Consider the following 16,653-nt stretch of genomic DNA (forward strand, 5'->3'; position numbering starts at 1 on the left):
AAAACTTGCTAAGGTTACACACTTATTAACTGGAGGAAAAAGAAATCTAAACCATGTCTATCTGACTCCAAAGTCTACGTTCTTCATCAGGGGTCCACCAATGTGGCCAACAGGACAAATCCAGCCCACTGCCTATTTTTATAAATAAAGTTTTATTGGAACACAGCCACACCCATTTGTTTAGGAATTGTCTATAGCTGCTTTTGCACCACAATGAGAGTTGAGGAGTTTCAACAGATAATACGACACACAAAGCCTAAAATATTTAACATCTGGCTTTTTACAATGTCTGATGACACCTGTTCTTCATCATTCAATACAGTGAAGATTTTATACTCCTATTTTTTTTAAAAAAAGTTAACAGCTACTTGTTAACCCTAAGTGTGGTCAGATCCAGGACACATCTGCATGGCAAATATAATACAAACACTATGAAAACCAAAATGTTTTGCCTGGCAAAGCAGCTATCATATCAGACTTGTGGGTAACTAAGAGTGCCATCAATAGAATGTTCCTTTATCCTCACCTTTCATATTCTTCTGTGGCACTGGCAACTTGCACGAAGAGTTCATCTAAGCCTGTACCCAGAACAGCAGACACACCCACCACCTGCCAAAAGCATCATTAATGCCACTGAGGAAACAACTGTATATTTTTAAATGGCATACATTATTTGGCTCAAATTTCATAAAATCTTCATAGAAGAGGTTTGGTTACTTTAAGAAGTCTCTGGCAAAGAATGAAGCTAAAACAAGACAAAATGGCATACCTACTCAAAAGTGATGAAAATAAGTCCATGGAAAATAGAGAACTGAGAAAGATAGTTAGGATCAAACAAGCAGCAGTTCATCTATTCCCTATCAAATCAAACCACGGTCTGTTCTCTATAAAAATTAGTACCTCAATGTCTTCACTTGAGCAATTAACATACTTGCTGCTACCCACACCCACTTTTGCTTACACAAATCTTACCCATCCTTCAAAGCACACCTATATTGGCTATATCCTCAAAAAATCTCTCATTTCAAAAGTGATCTACCCGCTCACCACTATCAGGTCCAACTTTTAATCTTTCTTAAGATATCACAATATAAGTTACAATACATCATGTTTCAACTCTGCGTTTAGCCTCTCTCCTAACTAGACCATAAACTCTCTGAGGGTAGGGTCCGTATCATATTTATCTTTTAAGTCTCTAGTTTTTAATAGGCTATGCCTTAAAAATTACTTTTCAGAAGGTAATGAACTTCCTTTCCAAAATAGGTTCAAAGCCAGCCCTTTGGGTTATGAGGTTATCTGGAGAGACCAACAGCATAAGCAAGAAAGTTTACCCTGAGGGAGCTGTAAAACTCATCTAACACGAGGCTCATTGAACGAGTCAGGTTACTGACGTATGTAGTCTCTTGATTCAAGGCATCTTGGAAAGCCTCAAAATCCTGCATCCATTCCACTGCAAAGCTGTGATCAATGATGTCAGTCTGTACCAGAGAGAAGTCAACTATCAGCAACCAGAGATGAGGTCAGACATCAAACAATGGCAAAAAAAAATTTTTAATTATGTGATGACAGCAAAGAGCAATAATTCATGTATTTTCTTTCTCTGCTTCCCCCATTTCCTCCTCCACTGCAACAAGTCACAAAGAGCCAAGACTGCTGTGCAGTATAAATAATTAAATGAAGATCTGTATATTCCATGTTAGAGCAGACCCTTCACTATCCACTGCCAAGTGACCACGGCCACAGTGGAGGCCAGCACCCTCCAGGCTCTGAAGTCAAGTACATAGTCTCTTGCATTCTAGCCAACAACAGAGAAGTTTTGGTTTTGTTTAACTGCCACTTCCAATAGACTAGCTGTCCCTCCCCCATTTACACAGTCCCGATCCTGAGGGGTAACCTATACGCTGTGGACCAGGGGCTACTCTATCTAGCCTAAAAAAACTTTGGAAAAGAATCAGCGATATATATTCATTCAATCTGATTGAATCCATTTCCTAGAAGTGCTCATGACTTTGCTTCAGGTTAGCTTAAATCTGCTCTCCAGCATCTGAAATAATCCTTCTCACCTACCCAAGCACAAGGTTCTGATGAAAAAGAAATATTCAGTCACAACAGGAAGAATCCACTTACTTTATTCATGACCACAATAAAAGGCAGCTTGGTTTTGTACAAGATGCTGAAAATCAAACATTGAGGCATTATTAGTAAAAGCACTTAAGCGCCTGCTTGCCTGTTATCTGATGGAACTGAGTAATAAAAAGGGAGATGGGTTCAGACTCTAAATATAGGCATCCATTCTTACACAGCACTCACATATTCTCCCCTCCCAAGCGGGAAACCGCCACTACCATCAAGCAAACAACACACATACACAGTCTCTACTTTTCTTAGAGTAATAATGCTTTGGTACGGGGGGTGGGGGGGGGGGTGGGGGGGGGTGGGGGGGGGGTGGGGGGGGGTGGGGTGGTGTGGTGTGTGTGTGTGTGTGTGTGTGTGTGTGTGTGTGTTCCACCAAACTAACTGTCTCTTAAACAATTAATATGAAGACAAAATCATGCTATCAAACATCAGATTTCTATTTCGACTAGGATTTCTTGTGTTTAACAGGAAGAGACATCCCTAGTCATAATAGAAGAGACAAATCGGGGTGATTTGTTTTTGCATACCCCCAAAATAAAATGCAGCATTAATAATGGTCCGCCTTGCTCCTAGGTCTAATGCACTAATATAGCCTAGTGAGGCATGTCCTTCCTCTCCTAATTGCACCACACTTGGGAAAACACGTGCACTTAGAATCATGGATGAATCTTTTTATTCAGTCTCTCCTCATGTTATAATTTCACTCTTCCTATCACAACACAGAAGAAAGGCCTTTAGACCAGGGGCTCTATTCTATTCAGAATTGGATTTCATTCAACTTGGGGCAACTGCCAGAAGGCTCATATTCATTCATCACCTATTCTGTAACAAGCAAGGGAGGAAGATGAGAAGTGGCTGATAGAGAATGCCAACAGTATATGTGCTTCTTCTCCCGCCCTAACCCAGAGCCCCTCCCTAACCCAGAGCCACTAAAGCGAGTGGCAAGCCTGAATGAAAACCTAGGGGTAAGCACTCAGGACTCAAAAATGATGGAAAAGAAGTGGAGACTTCATACCTTGACATAATACTATGCCCAACAATAACGCGTTACCTGCAGGCATAGAGCATATTGGACATGAAGGTCACTGGGTTGATACTTCGAGATGTGTCCATTACGTAAATGACAATCGTTGGAAACGAGGATGCCTAAAGCCACAAAATAGTCAAAGCTTTAGTCAGAGGGTTCTTGACCTGTCCCCAAACTCTTCTCCTACCTTCCGTGGCAAGGAAGAACCACTTCAGGCAGGTGTGCAGAGCTCTGTGATTCTATCCCACGTAAGATCCCAAGCAATAAGAAGCTTTTCTTGTCTGGCTCTCTATTTACCCTGAGTAACAAGTCCTAGAATACTCACCAGGGCCTCAGTGATGATTGTCCCAGAAGCTGACCAGGTGAATACCTCAATCTGTCCAGGTGTGTCAATCAAGACATACCTGTGTCAAAAAAGACCATTAAAGAACTTTTTATTTATGCATTCTGAAAGATATTCCATCCCACAGAACATTAACATCTGGTTACTCAAGACTGAAATAACCTCTTCACATTGCCAAGTCTCACTTCTTCCCGTTGCCCTTAAAGTGCATACCACATTCCCCTGGGTTTTATTCAATGTCCAGTATTCAGGCTCCTTGGCAGGAGCACCAATACATCACAGCTGCAAATGATCACAGAGAAAACTGACAGTTCTAGAAACACACTGCATTAAAAATGAGAGATAAGCAAAACCAGAGTGTAAATCTCTTGGAAAACCATCTGGTTACTTGGCGGGGGGAAGGGTTGGAGGAAAATGGAGGGAGGGAGAATAAGAAAGTGATAACTAAAGAAGAGGGTCTCTTCTTGAGGGGATGAAACGTTCTAAAATTGATTGTGATGATGCTGTACAATTCTGTAACTACACTAAAAGCCACAGAATTGTACAATTTAAATGGGTAAATTGTATGGCCTATGAACTATATCTCAATAAAGCTGTTTTTAAAAAAGCAAAGATCCACACATACATGGACAACTAATTGACAAAAGGAGCCAAGAACATACAACGGAGAAAGGAAAGTCTCTTCAAGAAATGGTGTTGGAGGCTTCCCTGGTGGTGCAGTGGTTGAGAGTCCGCCTGCCGATGCAGGGGACACGGGTTCGTGCCCCGGTCCGGGAGGATCCCACATGCCGCGGTGGCTGGGCCCGTGAGCCATGGCCGCTGAGCCTGCACGTCCAGAGCCTGTGCTCCGCAACGGGAGAGGCCACAACAGTGAGAGGCCCGCGTACCGCAAAAAAAAAAAAAGAAAGAAATGGTGTTGGGAAAAACAGACAGTCACATGCAAGAGAATGAAACTAGACCACTCCATACACAAAAAATAACTCAAAATTGATGAAAGACTTGAATGTAACACCTGAAAACATTAAATAAATTCCTGGAGGAAAACATAGGCCATAACCTCACTGACATCTGTCTTAGTGAAGTTTCTGTGGATCTGACTCCAAAGGCAAGGAAATCAAAAGCAATAATAAACAAATGAGACTACATCAAACTAAAAAGCTTCTGCACAGCAAAGGAAAACATCATCAAAACTAAAAGGTGGGAATTCCCTGGTGGTCCAGTGGTTAGGACTCAGCGCTTTCACCACAGTGGCCCAGCTTCAATCCCTGGTCGGGGAACTAAGATCCTGCAAGCTGCCGGGCATTGCCAAAAACAAAAAACTAAAAGGCAAGCTACTGAACAGCAGAAATTGCAAATCATATCTCTGATTAGGAATTGGTATCCAAAATATATAAAGAACACATACAACCCAAAAACAAATAAACAACCCGATTCAAAAATGGGCAGAGGATCCGATTATGTAGACATTTCTCCAAAGACACACAGATGGCCAAAAGGCACATGAAAAGATGTTCAACATCACTAATTATTAGGGAAATGCAAATCAAAACCACAATGAAGTAGCACCTCACACCTGTTTGAATGGCTCTTACCAAATAGATAACAAGTGCTGAAAAGGATGTACAGAAGAGGAAACCCTCGTAAACTGTTGGTGGGAATATAAACTGGTGCAGTTACTAAGAAAAACAGTAGTAAGATTCCTCAAAACATGAAGGATAGAGCTAACCATATGAGCCAGTGATTCCACTTCTGGGTATTTATCCAAAGAATATAAAAACACTAATTAGAAAAAATATATGCACCCTTATGTTCATTGCAGCATTATGTACAATAGCCAAGGTATGAAAGCAACCTAAGTGTCCACCAATGGATGAATGGATAAAGAAGATGTGGTATATACACAGTGGAATACTATTCAGCCATAAAAGAAGAATGAAATCTTGCCATTTGTGACAACATGGATGAAAAACATGAGGGTATTATGCTAAGTAAAATAAGTCAGAAGGAAAGACAACTACCATATGATTTCACTCACATGTGGAATAACCCGGAGGAAGGAAGGAAGGAAGGAAGGAAGGAAGGGAGGGAGGGAGGGAGGGAGGGAGGGAGGGGAAGGGAAAGGGAAGAGAAAGGGAAGGGAAAGGGAAGGGGAAGGGAAGGAAACCAACCAACCAAAAGCAAGCTCACAGATACAGAGAACAAATCAGTGGTTACCAGAGGAAAAAGGGGTTGTGGGTGGGCAAAAGGGGTGAAGGGGATCGATTGTATGGTGACAGATGGTAACTGGACTTTTGGGGGGTGATCACTTTGCAGTGTATGCATGTTAAATTATAATGCGTACCTGAAACATTTAAAAATAGCAAAAATTTTGAATAGACATTTCTCCAAATATATACCAATGGCCAAGAAGTACACTAAAAGATGCTCAACATCTGGACTTCCTGGTGGCGCAGTGGTTAAGAATCCGCCTGCCAATGCAGGGGACACGGGTTCGAGCCCTGGTCTGGGAAGATCCCACATGCTGCGGAGCAACTAAGCCTGTGCACCACAACTACCGGGCCTGAGCTCCAGAGCTCGCAAGCCACAACTACTGCAGCCCACGTGCCTAGAGCCTGTGCTCTGCAACAAAGAGAAGCAACCGCAATGAGAAGCCCACGCACTGCAACTAGAGAAAGCCCGTACACAGCAACAAAGACCCAAAGCAGCCAATAAATTAATTAATTAATTAATTAATTAATTAAAACAAAAACAAAAACAATTACAAGTAGTGACCAGGATGTACAGAAAATGGAACCCTCCATACATTGCTGGTGAAAATGTAAAATGGTACATGAAGCCAGCAGGAGCTTGGAGGAATGGGGAATAGAGTGACTGCTAATGAGTTTGGGGTTTCTTTTGGAGATGAAAATGTTCTGAAATTAGGTAGTTCTTTTTTTTTTTTTAAGATTTCTTTTTTATTTATTTACTTTTGGCTGCGCCAGGTCTTAGTTGCAGCACCGCGGGATCTTCGTTGAGGCATGAGGGATCTTTCGTTGTGGCACGCGGGATTCTCTCTAGCTGTGGCAAACGGGTTTTCTCTTCTCTAGTTGTGGCGCAGGCTCTGTAGTTTGCGGCATGTGGGATTCTCTCTAGCCATCGCGAACAGGTTTTCTCTTCTCTAGTTGTGGCGCGGGCTCTGTAGTTTGCAGCACGCGGGCTCTCTAGTTGAGGTGCGAGAGCTCAGTAGTTGTGGCTCACGAGCTTAGTTGCCCCGTGGCATGTGGGATCTTAGTTCCCTGACCAGGGATTGAACCTGTGTCCCCTGCATTGTAAGGTGGATTCTTTACCACTGGACCACCAGGGAAGTCCCTGAAATCAGGTACTTCTGGTCAATGCACAACTTTGTGAATATACTAAAAACCACTAAACTGTATACTTTAGAAGAGTGCACTTTATGGTCTGTGAATTCATATTGCAATAAAGCTGTTACTTTAAAAAACTACTCTAGTATGATCCTATTTTTGTAAAAACACCTTATCCATCCATCCTTCTATCTATGTACATGTGAATAGAAACGCTTGGGATGACAGTCACTGATAGCAATAATGATAATAATGATAACTATTTCTAGTGACAAGAAGGGTGATAGTTTCATCTTTTAAATACTACATATGGTAGGAATTATTTATAGTAATAAGACTATATCCTTTTTACAAAAATAATAAATTGTCTTCCTTTCTTTTAAAAAAGCAAACCTATTAAAAATTTAACAACAGTTCATTGTGGGTAATGATAATAAGAATCTCCTATTTTATATTTTGATACTTTTTAAATTAAAAAATATTCCCCCTGAATCATGTAAATTATATTAATTTAAACAAGGATTAGAAAGGTATTTCATAGACTTTAATGCCAACAAGCAAGAGAAGGCAAGTGGGCAAGTGAATGTGGACTCAAATTTTCAAAATACCTCCTAAGAAGCTGGGAACATATACCAAAGTGATTGGGGGTGGGATACTATTAAATTGAGCTCTACACTGTAGAGCGTCTTGTCGCTCTTATTTATTTATTTATTTTTGGCCGCGCCATGGCTTGTGGGATCTTAGTTCCCCAACCATGTAGAGCATCTTAATGACTGTCTTCTTGCCAAAAATTTTTTCACCTATCATGGTTTCATCTCTAACTACACCCTCTCAGAACTTGATAGTAACCCAAAATCCTTCAAAAAACCTAGAAACATGTCAACTACAGAGTAATAAATAGGCATTAGACTGAAATCACTTACTTAGACATGTTCTGGGCCTTCTCAATAAATTTCATCACCTAAAAGAAAAAGACGCCAATTACAACAGAATCCAAGTTCAACAAAAAAAATCACAGGGCCCTCTCAAGAGTGGCCCACCTGCAGGCACCATTAACGATTGAATCTCTATGTTCTCTGTCTGAGGACACCAACTAACGTGCTCATGGAACCAAAGAAACATAGCCACACCTGCCGTACCACAACACCCTGGAGCACAGGGCAAGGCCTAAGGAGCTGAAGACTTGATCTGTCCCTGCCAAGTCTCTCTCTTGGTGCTTCAGTAAAGCGTTAACAGCCTGAATCACTGAGTGAAATCGGGGTAAAAAATCAGTGATTGGGCTTCCCTGGTGGCAGAGTGGTTGAGAGTCCGCCTGCCGATGCAGGGGACACGGGTTCGTGCCCCGGTCCGGGAAGATCCCACATGCCGCGGAGCGGCTGGGCCCGTGAGCCATGGCCGCTGGGCCTGCGCGTCCGGAGCCTGTGCTCCGCAACGGGAGAGGCCACAACAGTGAGAGGCCCGCGTACCACAAAAAAAAAAAAAAAAAAAAAAAAAAATCAGTGATTGCCAAACACTCTTAAGGAAGTGGAATGTGACAGAGAAAACATAACAGATGACAACAATTTGTCACAAGTGAAAAGCCCCATAATTGTTCCATTCCCTGCCTGGTAGCCCATCCCACTCCCCATCCCTCCACCCCATCCTCAGGGTAACACTGCAAGCCAATAACAGATCAAGAAGAGAACCCAGGTCTCTTAGGTCTTTGTTTTATTGGCTGCCACAACGTTCAATGTGAAGTCTCTCACCATGTTGATCATCCTCTCATAGCCTACTTCTTTGTCCACCAAAATGCCTCCTTATATTCTGTACTGACATTGAGGTTGATTGCCCTTCTTTCTCAGTGTGATCAAGCTAAGCCATTTAAGAGTCACAGGTTTTGACACAGCCATGTCTATGTAAATGGAGACAGACATACCTGATCAAATCTGGTAGCAAAGAGATTGAGTGAGGTCACTATGCCACCATTGGGTCCAAGTCCATACCTAGACACTAAGTTGAGGATTTAAATTGCTTATAGATCAATTTAGATGATAAAGTTTATTATCTAGACAATCCCTCACAAAAACAGCATAACATTAGTGTTCAACTGACTAGTATGTATCACATAATCTTAACCTCATAGGGAAACGTTCACTATCGATGTCTACCTCATTCATCGTTTAGAAATGGCCAGGCGAAATGGGGCCAAAATGGAACAGACAGGTGTATCAGGCATTGACAGCCTGATGGCATTAGCCATGAAGATCATTTATATACCACTCTTTGCTCTGATCCTCACTCATCAAGCCACCTGAGGATTAGAATTAGTCTTCCTATCTAGACTTACCTATAGGGAAAGTACACATTTCACACAGCAATGTACTAAGAGTTGATCTTACTCATCTTTGAGCTTCCCAGTCTAAGGGGATGGTGATCAATGGATGCACCCACCAAGGCAATACTCCCTTGTGGGACCCAGGCACGCCCCCAGCTAGCCTCTCCTTCTCTGTGCTAATTACAACAGCCTGCAGTTCGGGACAAAGGCAGAAAACGGAACTCACAAGCTGAAATAGGATTTCTAATCACCTACAATGCTTCTCCCCACATTCACCTTCCCTCCTCTTCATAAAATTACCTGAAAGCAATCGAATGCTTTTACTAGTATATTTCACAAGGGAAGGCACAAACACTTTTTTCAAAGCTACACAATACACAGACAGTAAGTAGCCAGGGATGAGCCAACAACCAAAGTAGATGTGAAAAAGGATACTGTTTCATGACTTCTTTATACTTCACAGTGTCACGAATATCTGGAGGGAAAAAAAGAGAGAATGAAATGGAATTTAACACGTAAGAAACAATACAGTTTGAGACTCTCCACCTATAATATCTAAGCCAACAGACCTCTCAAGTCATCTCTGCTTCCTCTGAGCAAACAAATCAGTTTCTCTCTTAGCATCCAAGGTACTTTTCCAATCTGTTTTCTAAATTTTCAAGCTAAGATCACTGAATTGCAACAGCAAAAGAAGCAAGCTCAGGAAGAGACTAGGAGGACAAAAGGTACCCTGCAAGTACCTTCCCTCCCAGCAAGAAACTGAAACTAGCTTTTGAGGCTTCTATTGTCAGCACTGTCTTCTAGTAATTTATCCAGCTTCACACTGGCCAAGGACAACTGCCAAGTAACCCAAGAAGAATGTTAGGCTAGGAGCTCTCAAGTTATGGTAGGGATGTCTGAGACAAAGAGAAAAGTTTTATACAACTTAAATACCTTCTCAGTGACCATATACATAGAAAAAGGGAGCTAAATCAAGAAAAAAGGTTTATTTCTTACTCCTTGCTTACTGGTAACAAAGGTAATGCAGATAACATTTTTATAAAGGCATTAACTTGGGAAGTGGATGGGTGGGGAGAGAAATAGGTAATGGAGATTAAGAGGTACAAATTTTCAGTTACAAAATAAATGAGTCATGGAGTGAGATGTACAATGTGGGGAATACAGTCAAAAATTATATAATACCGTTGTATGGTGACAGATATTAACTAGGCTCATCATAGTGGTCATTTTGAAATGTACATATATTTCAAATTACTATGTTGCATACCAGGAACTAAATACTGTGGCAGGTCAATTACATTGCAAGACAGACAAACCCACAGAAAAAGAGATTGGATTTGTAGTTACCGATCTACAAATCGGTAGAGGGTGTGGAGGGAGGGACAATTGGATGAAGGTAGTCAAAAGGTACTAACTTCCAGTGAATAAATACTAGGGATGTAATATACACCATTATAAATGTAATGAGCACTGCTACACATTATATGTGAAAGTTGAGCGTTCTCATAACAAGGAAAAAAAAATTTTTTCTATTTCTTTAATTTTGTATCTATATGAGATGATAGATGTTCACTGAACTTACTCATGGTAATCATTTCATGCGTTTGTAAATCAAATCATTATGCTATACAACTTAATCATATACAATGCTGTATGTCAACTATATCTCAATAAAACTAGAAAAAAAATTATTTGGATGGAATTTTAAATAAAAAGGAAATTGGTCTGTCCAGTAATATCTAACTAAACCTATCGAGCAGTCAGTAGACCTATATCCCATCAACTATTAGAGTTCCAGCCTTTAAGTGAAAAGATGGAATTTTTTTGTTTTTTCAAAATTCTTCCCATAATGATTTCTGCTTCTTAATACAAGGTCTTCCTTAATTAGTATGTTTGGGGTACAAGCTTAATAGGATTAAAAAGAGACCAGGAGGGAAAAGACTAACATCAAGGAATAGTCTGAAAATCAGGAAACCTAGATCCTATCAAGAATCAGGACACTGGATCCCATCCATTCTTAATCTTTTTTATACAGTAGTCAGGGACTCCTCTACAAGTCTGATGATAAGAGGGAAGGAACCCCTCACCAAGACAATGCACACAGGCATATATACACATATTTTCCCACGTAACTTTGCAAGATTCCTACAGATCAGTAAGCAAACTCTGCACAAAACCCACATGCTCTTAACTTGAAGGAAAAAAAACTATATAAACAAAGTTTATGTAACAGAGCCTGCTGAAGGGTTTACGGCTTAAAATCCAGAGGACTGACTTTCGGTCACTTCATTTTCCCAAAGAACCATAGTCTGACACCCTTGGCTCAAAAGAGGTAGAGAGAATGGTAGTGGTAAGGAAAAAAAGGAAATTTAGAAAGAGGGAAGGAGTAAACAAAGAGAAAAAGGGAATCAGGAAGAAGCCTGTTTCAGGATGCTAGAAAATCCAAGGGAAACAAAATTAGGCAGTTTAGAAAACATTAAAAATGGAAGCACTGAAGACTCATAGAATAGGCTGACAGCTTTCCATCCTCTGAGAAACTTCACACAAGTTCTGGTACAGTTTACTCACCAATATTGGCAGGAAAGGGAACTTCATGCACAGCTGGGTCCAGGTTGATCACATAAGGTGGACACCCTTGACTATGCAGATATCCTGTGAGCCTCTGCAGACATATGGGGAGAAGGATGGACTGAGACCAAGAGGCATGATAAAGGAAAAAGAGAGAACTTCCACCCCTTAATCCAACTTACCAGAATTCTGCACTTCCACTTCCCTCTACCTTAAATATTCGTTTCTGATCTCCACCTCCAACATTCAGTCTCAGTTGAAACGCTACCTTTCTTCATCACACATCCAACAGAGACTCCTCTACTCTCCGTCACTTATTGACTTGGGGGGTGGGGGGGAGCGGGGGGTTCTATCTCCCCCACAAAAAAAACATTAGCTCCATTTAAGCGGGAACCTTGTCATTTCCGCTATATCCCCAGTGCCTGAAACATGGTAGGCACCCCAGAAGGAATTCTTTAGGAAGCTACACCGAAAGCCTGTGTGCAAGCACTCTATTAACAGCCAGAATTACTTGTTAAGCCTCTGCCTTCGAGGAGCTGGCACTAGCGAGGCAATTCTAATACCAAGTACTGTCGTCACAAATAGGCACTGAAGGTACGCAGAAGAGAGGCTGAATGAACTCAGGCTAGGATCTGAGACGGCTTCGCGGAGGAAAAAACAGGGGTTGCTGGCAAGTCCCTGAAAGCCAGGCGCCGGTACCCTCCAAACTCCCCAGAGAGACCTCCCTTTCTCCCCTGGCCTTACGCCTGCCACAGACAACTTCTCGCGCGCTCCTACTACGCCCACGCCGTGCAGGTCACCTGTACAAAGGTGGTTTTCCCAGACCCCGCCATTCCCAACACCAACAGACACACTGGAGGCCGGGGACCCCCGGAAGCTTGCGGCTCCGTAGCAGCTGCGAGCGCGGCCATCTTGCTCCAGGCTCCGCCCACTCAACCATAGAGACACTCGTAGCTAGAGAGCCTCCCGTGACGTTCGGAACTCTGAATGAGACTATTACAGAACAAACGAAACCGAATCGAACCAAACCGGCCAGAGAGGGCAGGGCCAAGGGCCTAGGCGTGCGCCTTAGCTCTGTCCGTCCTGACCCGGATGGGGGTCCAACTAGGGACAGAGGCGGGGAAGTGGAGACACTGGCAGGACGACTGGAGTAGGCCACCTGAAGAGCCGCTCACCGTCGTCGGGCAGGGCCTGGGAAGGGCAAAGCTCTGGACCCCGGGCGGGCGGGACGACAAGGGACCTCCGGGCTCCCACACTACGAAAGTGAAGAGAGTGCCTTTTCCTGTCGGTCCCCCGAGAGCGGGGAACCGAGCCGCCGGAGAACCGGCCGATAGGGCTCGTCCGGCGGCCGAAGAGGTTAAGCGGCTCAGGGCTGGACGTGCCGGGACCCGGGCGGGATGCGAGCGCCGGAGTTGCTGGGCCCCGCCAAGAGCCGCAGAGACCAGCCCGGAGAAACTGGAAAAACCCTCCGCACTGGGACGCCGTTTCCGCGTGTCGCCAGCCCCAGACCGTAGGGCTCTCTCCCTGGCGGTCTCCGCAAAGGTGCACCGTGACTTTGGGGAGGAACGTTTGGATGCCGAGTTTGTCAAGTAGGTACTGAGGGGGCGCTTCTCTCCACCCAGGCGCCCTCGGCACCCGGAAAGGTGGTGAAAGAGCCGAGCCATGTATACACTCCTACTCCCGACCGCCCAGTTGGCTGCGGTGGCCCTTTGGAGCAGCTGTAGTGTTCAGTAAGCCGTGAGATCTGGGGTTTACACCCAGGCTCTGCCGCCCGCTGGCGGTGTACATCGTGACCAAGTCACTTCAGTTCTCTGAACCTGTTTTCTCCTCTTTACCCTCGAGATACTACCTCGCAGGGTTGTAGAGACGGCATATTGTCAGTTGTAAACTACACTCCCTCGTCTTTACCCCTAGCTCTGTCCCCCGTGCCTTGTGTGAGGAACATCGTAGGTGCTCCCAAATAGTTGGGATATGAATTAAAGTACGTGTGCATTTTTAAAATTATTTCCTAATTTTTCGTGAAAAACATGGGGGGATGTCTCTCTTGTTCTTCCTTCAGGTTGGCTGAGGACTCCAGTAATTCCCTTCAACCGGATCTTAGTTTCATAAATAATTTTCGCAAGCCAGAGAAGCTAGCAAAGGCAGAGAAGAGGTTTAAAGAAGAGGCAGTAGTGGAAATGATGAAGCTAGACAAGCAAATCAAAAAAACTCAAATCCGACTAGAACCGTTAGTGGAGGAAACCAGGCAGCTGCTGGGGGAAAACGTACGTGTCGAGGAGGAAAGCCAGTTCTTTCCGGAATACCTGACCAAGCAAACAAAGGAGTCTAGACAGCGAACCGAGAAGCTGTGGAACTACTATTCACAACAAAGTGGGCAGATTGAACAAAGGAGACGAGAATTAACCTCCAAACATGCAGGAAAAAATTCAGCGCTTAAAACAGAGTTCTTGCAGAAAGAAAAGATCGTATGCAATTTGAATAAGCAGTTGGAGGCAATGAGGGACGTTTCGATAGTAAAGGAGAAACAGAAGAGAGAAATTCAGACACTACAGCAGGAGATAAAGAAAACCCTCGCTGAGACAGCTGCAAAGAAACGGGCCATGCTGGTCCAGTTCGTCCAGGATAAAGCACTACTGGAGGCACAACTGAGTGAGCTAGATGCAAGGCAGCTGGGAAAGAGACCAACAAAGCAGCTGAAGAGCAAGAACGAGGCATTGGAGAGGGCAGCAAAGCAGTACACTTCCGAGTTCCACAGTAGCATTGACAGACAACACCAGCAGTTACAGAAGAAACTACCACAGCTAATTCAGAAAGGCCAGAAGTTGGAGGCTACTCACAGCCGTTTTAAAAAGCAGCAGCAGCAGCTGCAGCAAGATCAGTGGTACCTAGAGTGCTTAAGCTGGGGGAAGCAACGGCTGCATGAAAGGCGTAATCCGTGCCCAAAAGGACAAGGTGCTCCAAAGACCATACTGAACCCTGCCCTAGGCACCAAATCAAGGACGCACCCAAAGTAATTCCTAAAATAACACGAAGTCAGGAATGGAGCAAGGGTTCTTAGGTGCTACGTAACATAAACCAGGTTAGGAAGGCTTGGGGATCTCAGGGTGCTGTGGTTAAGTATCCATCGTGATGTGTTAGTGTGAAGGATTAGGTGTTCTTCTCCAGCAGTACTGCTAGATTATTTGTGGGACTGGCTTCCCTTAAAGTTAGGTTTTTCTTTAATTAGCTCTTGGTAATAAATGGGCTGTTCCTCACACCTCCAGACAACCCAGTACCATTTGTCAAAAACCCAGAAACAACCTCAAGAAAACCACCTTGAGGGCTTCCCTGGTGGCGCAGTGGTTGAGAGTCCGCCTGCCGATGCAGGGGACACGGGTTCGTGCCCCGGTCCGGGAGGTTCCCACATGCCGCGGAGCGGCTGGGCCCGTGAGCCATGGCCGCCGAGCCTGCGCTTGCGGAGCACAGGGTTGCATCAGACCGAAACTCTCCGGACCACCCAGTTCCAGAAACTGACCTGGAGACTTTCCGGACCACCCAGTTCTAGGAACTGACCGGGGGACCTTTCACCCCGCCCAGCCTTCCCGCCTTTTGAGGGGCGGGACTAGCGGTCCCAAGACTGATGTAACCGGCACCAGATATTGCCACGATACCCGAAGAGACCACCAAATAAGGAATACCCTGCGCCCTCCCAGATTCACCACACCCCTTTCCCTTCTTCCCCTATAAAATCTTGCCCAACCCTCGCCCGGGTGCGACTTCTCTGGCCCCTTTCTCTCGGACCAGTGAACCTCGCCGGGGAGCGCCCCCTAACAAAGCTCACTTGAAGCTTTCCTCTGTTTCGCGATGCCGTTTGTTAAGATCCGACCTTACAAAAACCACCTTGAGGAAGTGACAGGAAAATAGTTGTGTAGTGTGTTTCACCTAGCTAAGTTAGGTTTCTTTATAGAAAAAGCCCCTGGAAGAATAGCATTTCAGATTGTTATATTCTGCTTTCTGCTCTGTAAACAACCAATGTCCATGTATCCTCACTTCTTTGGCCACCTTAGCACACAGTGTTTTTAAGCTCTTTGTAAAGTTTGTGCCTGGTGATCAGGTAGCTGCTTCTACAGTTTTCTCATGATTGAAAAACTCTTAACAGCAAGTGTAATAAGCCTTAGGCAGAGTAACCTTCTGTCTCATGCTCAGCCCATACCATTTTTGCTTTGTGTAAACTGTGTGAAGGGAAGAGAAAATAGAGGTATGTATACCTGGTCAGTTTTCTGTGGAGAAATACCTCTAGCCTGAATGAGGTGACTGAGTGCTTCTGCCTGTTTTAGGAAAATGTATCAAAAGAAAGTTTTCATATATTTGGAGAACTTTCTAAAGAGTCTTTTGCCATCTCTTTCCCAGGCAACATCCTCAATTTCTAAGATGACAAAGATGACTGAAGTTTCGATAGAGTGAGCACTTTAGCTTTAGGTCACTTATTACGTTTTTACTGCATAAACACTTCCTAGTCCTTGAAATGCGTTTTGTTAGTCATGTGTACCCTCTTTATGCCCCTTCAGTAGAACTAGGAGTAGTATTTTAAATTAATATAGACTTTTAGGGTAGTTATATTTTTGGCACTTAGGACATACTGATGGTTAGATCGGGGATTTCTTTGAATGCTGAATCCTGGTACAGAAATATAGCCTGATATTTTAATGTTGCTCCTTTATGGTAAAACAGAATCAACTTAATATTTTCAAGAAATTGTCAGTGATGAAAAAGTTCATAATGGTTTTCCCAGATTTCAGTTTTATTCATATGTAAAATGAATTCTTTTACAATTAGATTCAGAAAAGGATTCTGCCTCAATGTGCCTTAACTTCTAGCTTTAACAACTTTTCTGTTAAATGTGTAATGTCTCGGTTCTTAAAATTTTGTTGCTATTGAAAATAAA

General features: G+C 43.5%; 2 protein-coding genes across 4 annotated transcripts in view; one reads left to right on the forward strand and one right to left on the reverse strand.

Annotated features, from left to right (window-relative positions):
• GPN1 (GPN-loop GTPase 1) overlaps positions 1-12,676 on the reverse strand; it is a 20,292-nt gene extending 7,616 nt beyond the window's left edge. The window contains exons 1-10 of one of the 3 annotated variants that reach the window (XM_081253810.1): positions 12,530-12,676; positions 11,730-11,823; positions 9,597-9,636; positions 8,763-8,829; positions 7,771-7,808; positions 3,489-3,567; positions 3,188-3,282; positions 2,128-2,173; positions 1,332-1,478; positions 527-609 (exon numbers count right to left, since the gene is read on the reverse strand). In XM_081253810.1, coding sequence (XP_081109936.1) covers positions 527-609; positions 1,332-1,478; positions 2,128-2,173; positions 3,188-3,282; positions 3,489-3,567; positions 7,771-7,808; positions 8,763-8,829; positions 9,597-9,636; positions 11,730-11,823; positions 12,530-12,640 — 800 coding nt within the window. In that variant the 5' untranslated portion in view covers positions 12,641-12,676. Of the gene's footprint in view, positions 1-526; positions 610-1,331; positions 1,479-2,127; positions 2,174-3,187; positions 3,283-3,488; positions 3,568-7,770; positions 7,809-8,762; positions 8,830-9,596; positions 9,637-11,729; positions 11,824-11,911; positions 12,487-12,529 lie in introns of those variants that run through there. The other 2 variants (XM_081253811.1, XM_081253812.1) reach the window with 2 other exon arrangements.
• Position 12,677: 1 nt separating this feature from the next.
• CCDC121 (coiled-coil domain containing 121) lies at positions 12,678-16,653 on the forward strand. The gene is made up of 2 exons (XM_081253805.1): positions 12,678-13,318; positions 13,789-16,653. The coding sequence occupies exons 1-2, from the start codon at positions 12,822-12,824 to the stop codon at positions 14,741-14,743; spliced, it is 1,452 nt and encodes a 483-aa protein (XP_081109931.1). The 5' UTR covers positions 12,678-12,821; the 3' UTR covers positions 14,744-16,653.

Source organism: Mesoplodon bidens, assembly GCF_964165515.1.
Source record: "Mesoplodon bidens genome assembly, chromosome: 14".
Classification (NCBI taxonomy): Eukaryota; Metazoa; Chordata; class Mammalia; order Artiodactyla; family Ziphiidae; genus Mesoplodon; species Mesoplodon bidens.